This window comes from Zophobas morio, unplaced genomic scaffold, assembly GCF_036711695.1.
Source record: "Zophobas morio isolate AGI-343-1 ecotype UQ-CSIRO unplaced genomic scaffold, CSIRO_AGI_Zmor_V1 ptg000030l, whole genome shotgun sequence".
NCBI lineage: Eukaryota > Metazoa > Arthropoda > Insecta > Coleoptera > Tenebrionidae > Zophobas > Zophobas morio.
In genome coordinates, this window is record NW_026972135.1 from 18,057,872 (window position 1) to 18,070,944 (window position 13,073).

Consider the following 13,073-nt stretch of genomic DNA (forward strand, 5'->3'; position numbering starts at 1 on the left):
AATATTAGTTAACTCTGAAAGTACAATTTTTATTATTTGCAAAGATCACAAATAAACTGTTTTGCTTTTCGAACTAAGCCCGCACATTCTCCATGCCATCTCATCTTTAGATTTACTGTGCCATCTCACATAAAAGTACGTTTAAATCGAAAGTGCACCTTTAAAGAATTATCTTGAATAAAACCGTTGGGTTTGTGGTCATGAATTTATTGCGCAATTACAATAAAAATAAGAAATTACTACTAGAACCTTCAACTTATCTCAAAATAAATCTTACGAGAGTTTTTCTGAGACGGATAAAAGTTTTTAACACTTACCTGTTTCAACAGTTTGCTCAAACATGAAAACCATCTCGCCAGTTAACCTCAAATTACGTAGCATTTTCTACTTACGCCACAGTCACGTGATGGCGTTACTCAAAGCGCTAAATTCAAATTCGAACTTAGTAAAAACGATAGTATGCCATCTTATCTAACATGCCGTCTCAGACACATTTCCCCTAATGTAATGTAATGTAAGAAACAAGATGGATGATAGAATAAAAATCATCTCGTGTGTGCAGTTTTATCGATAGAAATCCACGTCCTCATCAGGTTATTGGCCCAGTTGCATAGAGCAGGACAAAAGTGTCCCGAGAGCGCGGAGTTTTTTTTGTCAAGATGGCACAGAATTACACCCCAGTTATCGAAAAACTGAAAGGTAGGGAAAACTACAACACATGGAAGTTTGGGATGCAAGCGTATCTTGAACACGAGTGTTTCATTTGTTGTAAGAAAGAGGCTTGTTTCAATTATATCTTTAATAAAACTAAACTACGTGTAACATTCTACAGGTAACAAAATACACAGTACATTAATCTTGGTCATTGCCAACTTAACTAATTCTCACTAAATGGCAGGGATGCCAATTACACTTGTAACACCCCCCTCACTAAGTTTACAAAACTATTTTAAGGTTGAAGGAACACCGTACACTTCATAATCATTGTATTTGGATGGCATATTTCTATTTCTGTGAGGTCGACTTACAGGTTCCTTACCTGAACATACATTTACATCATTATTAATTTTTGTTGGGGATGACACAGTTTTAAAAGGGGTCGAATTATTCATACTAGGGGTACATGTCTCATTTTCAGAATCAGAAATTGGATCGACAACATTACCACGCGGAACAAACTCCTTTTTCGATTCACGAAGGTGACGTCTATTTCTCCTAAACACTTGACCTTGCTCAGTTTTTACAATATAAGACCGCGGTGTGTCGTACTTATCTTCTACTTTTCCCTTTTCCCAATTGTTATGATTCTTTACATACACATTTTGACCCGGTTCAAATGAAGACAATGTTTTTGCACTTCTATTATAGTACTTTTTTTGATTTATCTGACTAGATTTTAATTTATCATGTACATATTTCGGGTTTATATTTTCAGTATTTAATAATTTGTTATTGACAGGTAATTTTGATCTTAAACGTCTATTATTTAGTAACTGACTTGGTGAAAATCCTAAAGTTACAATTGGTGTTGTCCTATACTCTAACAGTGCTAAGTCTATATCAGTATTTTTTCGAAACAAATTTTTTACTATTCCTACACCTTTCTCAGCTAGTCCGTTAGATTGCGGATAATTTGGGCTAGTAGTAATGACTTTAAAATTCCACTGATTCGCGAAATTTCTGAAATTAAAGCTGTTAAATGGCATATTATCTGCAATAAGGACTTCAGGAATACCTTGTCGTGAAAAAATTTCTTTAAAATGCTTGATTAACTCATGAGAATCTTTATATTTCAACTTTTTCAATTCAATCCATTTACTATATGAGTCAATCACAACAAGATACTCATTACCAGCATAATAAGCTATATCAGCTGAAATTCGAAACCATGGTCGCGTTGGACATTCATACGACATAAGAGGTTCCTTTTGCGGATTTCTATTAAACTTCTCACACATTTCACAGCCTGATATATATTCATATATGTCTTTACACATGCCTAACCAATACAATACTTCTCTAGCTCTAGCTTTGGTTTTTTCTATACCTAGATGGGTTTCGTGTAAAATTTTTAACATATAACTTTGGAACGATTGAGGAACTACAATTCGTTCATTAAAATATATAATACCATTATTAACTGTAATGTCATGTTTAATTTTCCAAAAATGTTTAACTACCTTTGAATATTGTTTAACATTATTAGGCCAACCATGTTCATAAAAATGTAAAATTTGTTTTAGATCTTGATCATTTTTTGTTTCTTCTTTAATTTGGTTCTGCTTTTCATCTGAAATTATAATTTCCTTTTGTAGTGTGTGAACTGTAAAATCTACACTATCAGGTTCTATCTCATTTAAAAACGATCTGGATAAATAATCTGCAACAAACATTTGTGAACCCTGCAAATATTCAACAGTTATTTCGTATTTGAGCAATTGTAATCGCATGCGTTGTAGCCTAGCAGAAATTTGGTTTATTCCTTTTTTGAAAATTGACTCTAATGGTTTGTGATCAGAATTAATAATAACATGTCTACCATAGGTATAATAATGAAATTTTTTACAAGCAAATTCAATAGCATACATTTCCTTTTCAATTTGTGCCCAATTTTGTTTGTTAGAACTTAAAGCTGCAGATGCAAATGCTATGGGCTGATTATTGGACAATAAAACTGCACCTACTCCATCTTTTGAGGCATCAGTTTGTATTTTTAGTTGTTGATTACTAGTAAATATACCTAATGTTGGTGGTTTGGCTATAATAGCTTTTAGTTTATTGAAACTTTCTGTGTGAATTTCATCCCATTGAAATGGTGTATTTTCTTTAGTTAATTCACGCAATGGAGCTGAAATTTGGGACATATTCGGTATGAATTTACTTAAATACTTAAGCATACCAAGAAATTTTAACAAATGTTTTTTGTCTTTAGGAATTTGAAGTTCAGTAATTGCTTTAGTGAATTTTGAATCCATTGCTACACTATTTTTACTAATAATGTGACCACAATAACGAATAGTTTTTACTTTAAATTGAACTTTGGTTGAATTTAATTTAACATTGTTTTGAGCTGCTCTATTTAAAAACAATTGCAAATTACGATCATGCGCTCTTTCATCTTCACCTGAGATTATAATGTCATCAAAGTACACGTGTACTCCTGGGATATCTCCAAACATTTCTTCATTTTTCTTTTGGAATACCTCTGGACTGGATTTTAGACCAAATGGAAGACGATTGAATTTATATCGACCAAAAGGTGTATTGAACGTACATAACTCGGAGCTTTCTTCATCCAAAACAATTTGCCAAAACCCTTGACACATGTCGAAGACGGAAAAATATTCTTTGTTGCTTAGTTGTGCAATGATGGTTTCCGGTGTTTGAATTTGATATATTTCCCTCTGAATTGCAGTGTTCAGATCTTTTGGATCAAGGCACAGGCGTAGTTCACCATTTGGTTTCTCGATGATTACCAAATTATTCACCCATTTCGTTGGTTTGCTGACTTTGCTGACGATTCCTTCTTTGCTGAATTTTTCCAAAGTTGTTTTCAATCTTGTATGTAGACTTAAAGGGACCAGTCTTGGTGGATTAATTACTGGCTTGACTTCTGAGCTTACAGTGATGTGATGTGTTCCTGGAATTTTTCCAATACCATTGAAGATTGATTTGTATTTTTCAGTAACCATTTCCATTGTTAACTCGTGAATGTACTTCTGTGGCTCATTTACTTTGGTTGATCTGGAAATTAATTGCAATTTTAGACAATCTTGTAACCCAAGAATAGCACCAGAACTAGGGTTAACGACGACGAAATTAACTTCTGCTATTTGATTTCCAACTTTCAGTTTCAGTGTCACTTGTCCAACTGGAGTAATTTTGAAGTTTTTATTTCCATACGCTACTAGTGTGACATTTGTAGGCTGCAATTTCTTCTTCGTGTTCAGTGATTTGAAGTCATTATACGGAAGTACTGATACTTGAGCACCAGTATCAATTTTGCAATTTAATTTTTGACCTTGAATTTCTACTTCTTCGTACCAAGTGTTTTCTTCCGCAGTGATTCCCTCGATCTTTAGATTTAGAACTTGCAGACTGCTCATATTAACCTCTTCATCTTCTATTTCGTGGACGCTATAGTTGCTGTTGGTTTTGCTTCTGCACACTTTTGCGAAGTGGTTTGGCTTCTTACATTTCCTACATGTTTGATTGAACGCTGGACATTTGTTTACTGGGTGACTTACTTGTCCACAATTTCTGCAGTTATTTATTATTTTCGTAGTTGGTTTCCCAGTTTTCATCTGTTTCATTGGTTGTTTTTTCTTGTTGATCGCTGACACATTTGCCATTGAATGCTGATTTCCCTTGGAAAACTCGTTGATTTGGAATTTACTTATTTCGGCACTTCTGCACTTTTCTAGTGTTTTCTCTAACGTAATATCTTTTTCGTTAATTAGTTGTTCCTGTAGCCGTGTTTCTCTTACGTTAAATATAATTTGATCTCTAATTATTGAGTCTTGTTGGTCGCCATACTCACATTTCATCGCTGCATTTTTTAATTCAGTTACGTAGGCATCAAAGCTCTGTCCTTCCTTTTGTCTTATTTTCAGGAAACAGTACCTCTCGTAGATCACATTTCTTCTCGGTTTGCAATGGTCTCCGAACTTATTTAAAACAATTGCGAGAGTTAAGTCTGCTTGCTCACCTAATTTATAGGAATTGTAAATTTTTACTCCTTCTTCCCCTACTACGTTGAGAAAGATCGCTATTTTCCTTTTTTCTGTCTCGTCCTCTTTCGAAATAGCCATTAGGAAAAGTTCAAATTGTTGTTTCCATAAATCCCATTTGAACGATACGTTTGTTGAAAAATCCAACTCTGGGGGCCTTTGAAACATTCCCATTTCTTGTGCCATGTTAGTATTTATTGTTACTTTCTTCAGATGACTTGGATTTTTGTGAATTTGCAGTATTTGAATTTGCACGTGGTTATCCTAACCTCAATTCGGGAACTTGCACTTACGATACATCCATCTGTTGTATTTGTTTAGGTGGCTGATCGTTTTCCTAATAATCCATTATTATTAATCCCACACTGACACCATGTTTCATTTGTTGTAAGAAAGAGGCTTGTTTCAATTATATCTTTAATAAAACTAAACTACGTGTAACATTCTACAGGTAACAAAATACACAGTACATTAATCTTGGTCATTGCCAACTTAACTAATTCTCACTAAATGGCAGGGATGCCAATTACACTTGTAACAACGAGGACCTTTGGGGCTGTATACAAGGAATTGAAGCCTACACACAAGATGCAAAGAAAGACATTAAGGCAAAGTCGAAGATCATCCTCACAGTTGACCCGATAAATTACGTACATATCCAAGAAACCACGACAGCCAAAGAAACTTGGGATAAGTTGCAAAGGGCTTTCGAAGACAATGGTTTGACAAGAAAAGTTGGTCTCCTCAGAACTCTTGTGACAACACAATTGAATAGCTGCAGTTCAGTAGATGAGTATGTAAATCGAATCATCACAACCGCCCACAAACTGGATGGTATTGGTTTCAAAATTCCTGATGAATGGGTAGGAACACTCCTGCTTGCTGGATTGCCTGAAGAGTACAAACCGATGATCATGGGCATAGAGAATTCAGGAACAGCAATCACAGCTGATTCAATTAAAACGAAACTACTGCAAGATATTCAGAATAGTTCAGTTGGAAGTAGCTCCCACAATGCAGCAGCCCTACTTTCAAACAGGAGAACTGATCGTGACAAGGTTCGTTGTTATGCATGCAACAAGTTTGGACATTATGCCAGCAACTGCAACAGTAAGAACAGGAAATCCAACAAAGGCATTGAGAGAGAAAAACCGAGAGATTGGAATAACGGGAAAGGTACGTCTAAAAACAAAGCAGAAAGCTCATTCTTTGCTTTTGCAGCCAGCAACCAGCAATACACAGGTGCATGGTACGTTGACTCGTGCGCTTCATGCCACATGACAACAAACTCAGATTGGTTGGAAAATCCAAAAGAGTGCAGAAATATAGAAATCAGCGCCTCAGATAATTCCAAGATGGAAGCGGAAGCCGTGGGAAATGTAAGAGTTGCAGTAAAAAGCGAAAAAACTGAAGAAGTATTTGTGAAAGATGTAGCGTATGTACCAAAAATTGCTGTGAACCTACTTTCTGTCAGTAAGATTGTTAATGGAGGTTATACCGTTACATTCAGCAAAAATGGTTGTGAGATTACTACTAAAGATGGAAGTTTAATAGCAACGGCATCACAAACAAACGGCATATACAAATTGGACAGTCCAACTAAGTCAGTATGCTATGCAACTGAAAAAGCAAATGGAGAGTTATGGCATAGGCGTCTTGGTCATTTAAATCGAAAGGGAATGCAAAAATTAAAGAGTGGCCTAGCCACAGGGCTTGATTTCAAAGAATGCAGTGCGCAACCTTGTGTGACCTGTGTAAAGGGAAAACATCACAAGCAACCATTCAAACGAAGCAATAACCACACTCATAGCGTATTAGAGCTGATACACTCAGACGTGTGCGGTCCTATGGAAACAAAATCGATCGGTGGAGCCCGATATTTGCTCACATTTGTAGATGACTATTCAAGGAAGGTTTTTATCTATTTTCTAGAAAGTAAAGACCAAGTAACAGAAACTTTCAAACAGTTTAAAGCGATGGTAGAAAATGAAACTGGCAAGAGAATAAAGAAACTTGGTCAGATAATGGAACAGAGTATGTTAATAAAAATCTTCAAGACTTATTGCGAAAAGCAGGCATAAAACACAATTTAACAGTCCCATATAATCCACAACAAAACGGCATCGCAGAGCGAATGAACAGGACTATTGTAGAAAAGGCAAGAAGTATGCTCATTGAAGCAGAGCTCCCCACAGAATATTGGGCAGAAGCTGTAGCTACTGCAAGCTACCTGATTAACAGGTCCCCAACACGAGCGGTTCCTTTAACTCCTGAAGAAATGTGGAGTAGAATAAAACCTGACTTACGCCATCTTAGAGTCTTTGGATGTAAGGCACTAGCTCATGTGCCAAAAGAATTGAGACGGAAATGGGACCCAAAATCTAAAGAATATATTTTTGTAGGATATTTTGAAGATATCAAGGGATACAGACTTATTGATCCCAAAACATACAAAATAGTAAAGAGCAGAGATGTAGTATTCATAGAGCAGACAATTGAAACAGAAATCAACTCTAGTGAAAATTTCCAGGTTACTCTAGATGCAGAAGAAAGTGAAAAACGACATGATAAATCAAGAACAGTAACAGTGAGTTCGAATACAAGCGAGAACGGCGAAGAATTGGTGAGAAACACCAGTCAAGAACACGCAGAAGTTGGAAGAGCCGAAGCAGATGACCGCAAAGATCCAGATTATTCACCAGAAAGCGAATACTCCAGTGCAGATGAAGAAAATGGTCAAGTTCGTCGAAGTGAGAGACGTCCAAAGCCAATTATCAGGGAAGATTTTATTTCTTACCTAACGATGAACCAAAATACAACAGATCCACAATCAGTTGAAGAAGCCCTAACAAGTAGAGAAAGAAGTTTATGGAGGGAAGCAATGGAGCAGGAATATGAGGCTCTGATGGAAAATAAGACTTGGGTTCTAGTCGATCCACCTCCAGACAAAAAAATTTTGAACACAAAGTGGGTCTATAAGAAAAAGACTAATGCAGAAGGAGATGTAGAACGCTATAAAGCCCGCCTAGTAGTGAGAGGCTGTGCACAAACAGAAGGTCTAGATTATACAGAAACATTTTCACCAGTGATCAGGTATAATTCTATCAGATTCCTGTTTAGTTTAGCAGCTAAACATGATTTACTTATGCACCACGTTGATGTCACCACAGCATATTTACATGGTGAACTACAAGAAGAAATTTACGTTTACCAACCTGAAGGTTTTGAAGCTAAAAATAAAAGATCTAAAGTATGCAGACTAAAAAAATCCATGTATGGACTGAAACAAAGCGGAAGAGCATGGAATCAACGACTCAATAAAGTTTTGCACGAATTAAATTTCACGCAAAGTAAAGCTGATCAATGCATTTACTTTAAAAGAAATGACGAAGAAACTGTCATCATTGGAGTCTACGTTGATGATCTCTTAATTTTGGCAAGTAATGAATTACTAATGGCGTCTACAAAAACAAGTATAAACGATTCGTTCAAAACAAAAGACTTAGGAGAAGCAAAATGCTGTTTAGGAATGAAAATCACAAGGGACATTCAAGCAGGGAAATTATGGATTGACCAAGAGAAATATATCCAAGAAACCTTGGAAAAATTCAACATGGCAGACTGCAAGCCAGTATCAACACCGATGGATGTCAACCAGAAACTGAGTAAAGAACAGTCACCAACAGAACAAGAAGAAATTGAAGAAATGAAGAAAGTTCCGTATAAAGAAGCTGTTGGAAGTTTACTATATGTTTGTCAGGGAACAAGGCCCGATATCGCTTTTGCAACAGGAGTTGTCAGCCGTTACTGCAATAACCCAGGTAAAGCACACTGGTCCGCCGTCAAGCGAATATTTAGATATCTCAAAGGTACTATGGACTTAAAGTTGCAATTTAGTAAGCACGGCGAAGATTCACTAATCGGATTCAGCGACGCCGATTGGGCCAACGACACGAACGATAGACATTCCGTATCAGGGATATTTTTTACTATACAGAATGCACCAATCTCCTGGTATAGTAAGAAACAGTCTACGGTCGCGCTATCTACAACAGAAGCTGAGTATATGGCATTGTCATCTAGTTGCCAAGAAGCTTTATGGTTACGAGAATTGGCAAAAGATCTCGCACCAGAAATTGTAGAAAAACCCGCAATGCACTTTTGTGATAACAGGAGCGCCATCAGCCTCACGATGAGCACATACAGTCAGCGAACGAAGCACATCGACATCAGACACCACTTTATAAAAGAACATATCGAAAAAAACGATATAAGGATAGATCACGTTCCGACGACGAAGATGATCGCTGATGTCTTGACTAAGGCTTTGCCTAGAGAAAGTCACAGTCTCCACAGAGGAAAACTTGGACTCGTCAAAACATAAAAATTATGTTCAAGGGGGAGTGTAGAGAATTGAAACATGTACTTTTATGTTTATTGTTTTTATGTATTTGTCAAGTCGATAATATAGATACCTGTTTTTGTTTTGTAAGTAATGTAATGTAATGTAAGAAACAAGATGGATGATAGAATAAAAATCCTCTCGTGTGTGCAGTTTTATCGATAGAAATCCACGTCCTCATCAAATTGTCATATGCTGGTTTACTTAACCGTAATTTAACCAATATTCCTGTGTGATCAGATCTTGGAATACTAAGGGGCACCTACAGAATTTTTATTTACATACATTAGCAAATACATTATCTAAAGTATTATTATTATTATGTGTTTTAAATGTGACAAAGGAAAGAAAACCATAGCTAAATAAAAGATCACAGAAATATTTCGATTTTGTATCATTAGTACCAAAAAGCAAATTGAAATCCCCCCCTATTATGACAAATTTAGACTTTTACTCAACTACATCAAAGAGCTTGATTATAGTATCTATAAAATTATTGAAGTCACCCTTTGGTGAATTATATACTATTATTATTAATGTTAAGTCAAACTCTCTTATAAATACAGCACTCAGCTCACAATGAATTTCAATTGACAGAGAATTTATGTTTTCTAAACTAGTACACAATAGATCTCGATTTAAGAGAGTCATCACACCTCCATGTTGGTAACGTGATCTAGAAAAATGTGATTTTACATCATAATCTTCCAAGGACAGAATACTGGATTCTGCAGGTTTTAACCAATGCTCTACAATACACAAACTATCAAAATTATTGTCAATGAGAAAAGCCTCTAAGAAGTTCAATTTATTACGAAGACACTGAACATTCCAAAATAGGATCAATAAGCATTTAGCACTATTTTTGGACTTTGATTGCTATTTTTTGTAATCAATTTTTTTTTTTGCTAACATCACCTGTTTTTTGTATACCGGGCAAGAAGAGTCGAATCTTGAATGATTAACATCAGTCTCAGTGCTTGGGTTAACTTCATTTTCTTTGATGCAGTTTACACAACATTCTCTGTCCTTGCCACATTTACTTGTTTCATAATCTTCTTCTCCACATTTGAGACAAACAATTTTTGCATTACAATTTGTAGCTACATGGTTGAATCCCCCACAGTCGTAAAATCGAAGCACACTAATATATTCAAAAACTCTGCATGTATCCCATTTTACAGTGAGTGTTTTTAACTCCAAGATTCTTGCAAATGTCACAGGGTCAGTTTCCACAATAGCAAAATGTTTCTTTTTCATTTTCTTGGACACCAATAAATTCCAGACAGAAATATTGTTCAAAATTTGGTTTTGTCTAACCACACATTTTTTTAATTCATCTTCAGTGAGTTTTTCCCCGAGATCTAATTTTTTAATCTTTGGGTTGCGAATGCCAGATTTTCTGATATTAAATGAATCTCCAAGTTTAGATGTGACTTCATTTTTTAATTTTTTTTAGTTCGGTTATTACGCTTTTTTTTTTATTTTTGGAGCATATGCAACTGCATATCTCTGCATATATTAAGAAAGTTATATTTCTCAAAATTTTTCTGCATATTTTCCGCCCTCCACACTTAGACAAATACACCCCTACGAAATATTGTAAGAATAATAAATTTGATAATCACCTAAGCTTTCGCAGAATTTATACAATATTAGGCATTCCCTGAATTCATTGGATTACGAGTACTTAGTTACTAATGTCGTTAATCCTTTGGGTTTTTAGGTGAAAATAAAGAAGAAGTTTTACAATAGGTAATAGGTATATAATACCAGCTTAAAACCTAAAAATATTCTTAAACATGGTATCAAATTTCGCAAAAATGGACCTAGTCTTTTGTATATGAGAATTTGCAATTCTTAAAAAGGATATAAAACTGGACAGTCAAGTGATATCCTATTTTCTAGTTTCGCAAATAGTGTTTTATACGAACCTTACAAACAAGTCTATACAAATACCAAATTGAAAATTTTTAGGAGATTCTCCAGATGGGTTAATAAATTCTGATTCAATTGCAGAGATTAAATGTTTATATGCGGCTTGCGACAAAAATATTATTAAGTTATTAAAAATAAGACCATTAAATTTTTATTATTTTTATTTTATTATTATTAAGACCCACCACTGACCCGGAAATGACCGGCATTCAGGCAAGACTTCTATCATTACAGTATTAAGACCAAGTAATGATATGCATAGATTAGATTGACAAAACAACTTTCGAGATTCTAGAATTACAGCATACTAATTAGTCTGCTATTATTCTATAATCTCACCCCATCCCCAAAAGTCTAGCGTAACTACCGATCATTTATCCGCGCATCACTTGGAAAGTGACCTACACTACTCTAGCCTACTGGTGCTAATCTAATCTGACTGACATGATCAGACTGTTCGAGAAACTTACGAACAATATGACAGGTTCCTAACAAAACAGCTTTTTGAATTTCATTATTAAGACCCACCACTGACCCGGAAATGACCGGCATTCAGGCAAGACTTCTATCGTTACGGGTACTAAGACCAAGTAATGAAATGATTAAGACCCACCACTGACCCGGAAATGATTTTATTGATTGCCCCATTTTTATTATCCATGTTTTTGATTAATATTTACATACTTATTACAGTATTTACATTTATACTTTCCTGTGTAACTGTTTAATATTTAAATGTAGAGGTTCAGTGTATAGAGGCAGGGATATCGGCACTCTATTTACCAAACACATAAAACGTGTGTTGGCCCTAAATTACAGCTTATCGCCTTAGCTATTGGGTTGCCTAACTTACCAAAATTCGCCCGAAATTCATTGCAGTTTTTGTACTAAAAGAAGTAAAATTTTAGAAGAAAAGTAAGAACGGAGCCTAAAGTATAGAATAATTCTCTATCACCTCGATATTTTTTACAAGCACACCGAATTATAGTTTTCGCTGAAAATGCACTTTAGTTTTTATTTCAAAACACTTCCTTAAACATTTTTATGTCATAAGCATGTACATGTATAGCCCTGCTCTTCAACTGTTAAAATCAAGGTGCAAAATGATTCGGTGTTTTGCCTTATTTTGACATTGTGTGGAGGGGCCTTAAGCAAAATTTTTACCGCAATTCGATCACACGCTGTCTAGGGTTCTCCGGGGTTCTTTGATCATTAAACATTACGAGTACAATAACAATAACTTGTTCGTTATCTTTCTTATAATCCTAAACTGTTCACAGTTGTGATCATTGGAATAAAAATAAAATAAATGTGTAAGACAAAGAAAGTTTTTTTGTTATTGGCTATTTATTTACAAAAAAATATATCATAATAAATAATAATTAATTAAACAAAATTTTATGATAAAAAAAACACAATAGACATAGGGCATTTCCAATAATAATAATCGGCAAGAGTTATCGACGTCCAATCCACTTGCACTCTTCCCACAACTCCCATATATTTTTGTAGCAGCGGCGGCAAAGAGGTCCGTATTTTGGACACTCCAGGGTTGCGCGTTGAGGAACCTCGGCGTCGGAGCACAGTGAGCACCACCTTTTGTCGTCGGTGAGTTTCCTAGGAGTGAGTAACTCCAGGGAATTTTCCATTCTAGAACTAAACCAAAGGAATTAGATCGGAAACTAGGAAACTTAAATTTTACTTACCGATGATGTGGTTGTGTGTTGTGTGCATCAGTGGCTGCTGCTTGAAGATGTATTTTTTTGTAGCAGCCCTCGCAAATGGGTTCTTGATTTCCCCAATACAACGTTGCCCGACGAGAGACCTCGGGGTGGCAGCAAACCAAACACCCGGAGTCCGTGGGTTTTGTCGGAGTGTATAACTGCAGAGAATTTGCCATTCTGAACTGTCTGAAGAAGCTGTGTTCTCGACGACTAATGGAACTATGAATTTTACGTGCAAATTTTTCCGTTTTTATAGGGGTTGGAGAAGGAGAGTAGGGG

General features: G+C 35.6%; 2 protein-coding genes across 2 annotated transcripts; both read right to left on the reverse strand.

Moving 5' to 3' along the window:
- Window positions 1–1,522: 1,522 nt before the first annotated feature.
- Window positions 1,523–5,264, reverse strand: LOC135137823 (uncharacterized protein K02A2.6-like). Its single transcript, XM_064067575.1, has 2 exons — window positions 1,736–5,264; window positions 1,523–1,680 (listed from the first exon to the last, which is right to left on the reverse strand). Exons 1-2 carry the CDS (start codon window positions 4,914–4,916, stop codon window positions 1,610–1,612), a joined length of 3,252 nt encoding a protein of 1,083 aa, XP_063923645.1. The 5' UTR covers window positions 4,917–5,264; the 3' UTR covers window positions 1,523–1,609.
- Window positions 5,265–12,506: 7,242 nt separating this feature from the next.
- On the reverse strand, window positions 12,507–13,073 carry LOC135137875 (uncharacterized). Its single transcript, XM_064067636.1, has 2 exons — window positions 12,777–13,073; window positions 12,507–12,726 (listed from the first exon to the last, which is right to left on the reverse strand). The coding sequence occupies exons 1-2, from the start codon at window positions 12,968–12,970 to the stop codon at window positions 12,528–12,530; spliced, it is 393 nt and encodes a 130-aa protein (XP_063923706.1). The 5' UTR covers window positions 12,971–13,073; the 3' UTR covers window positions 12,507–12,527.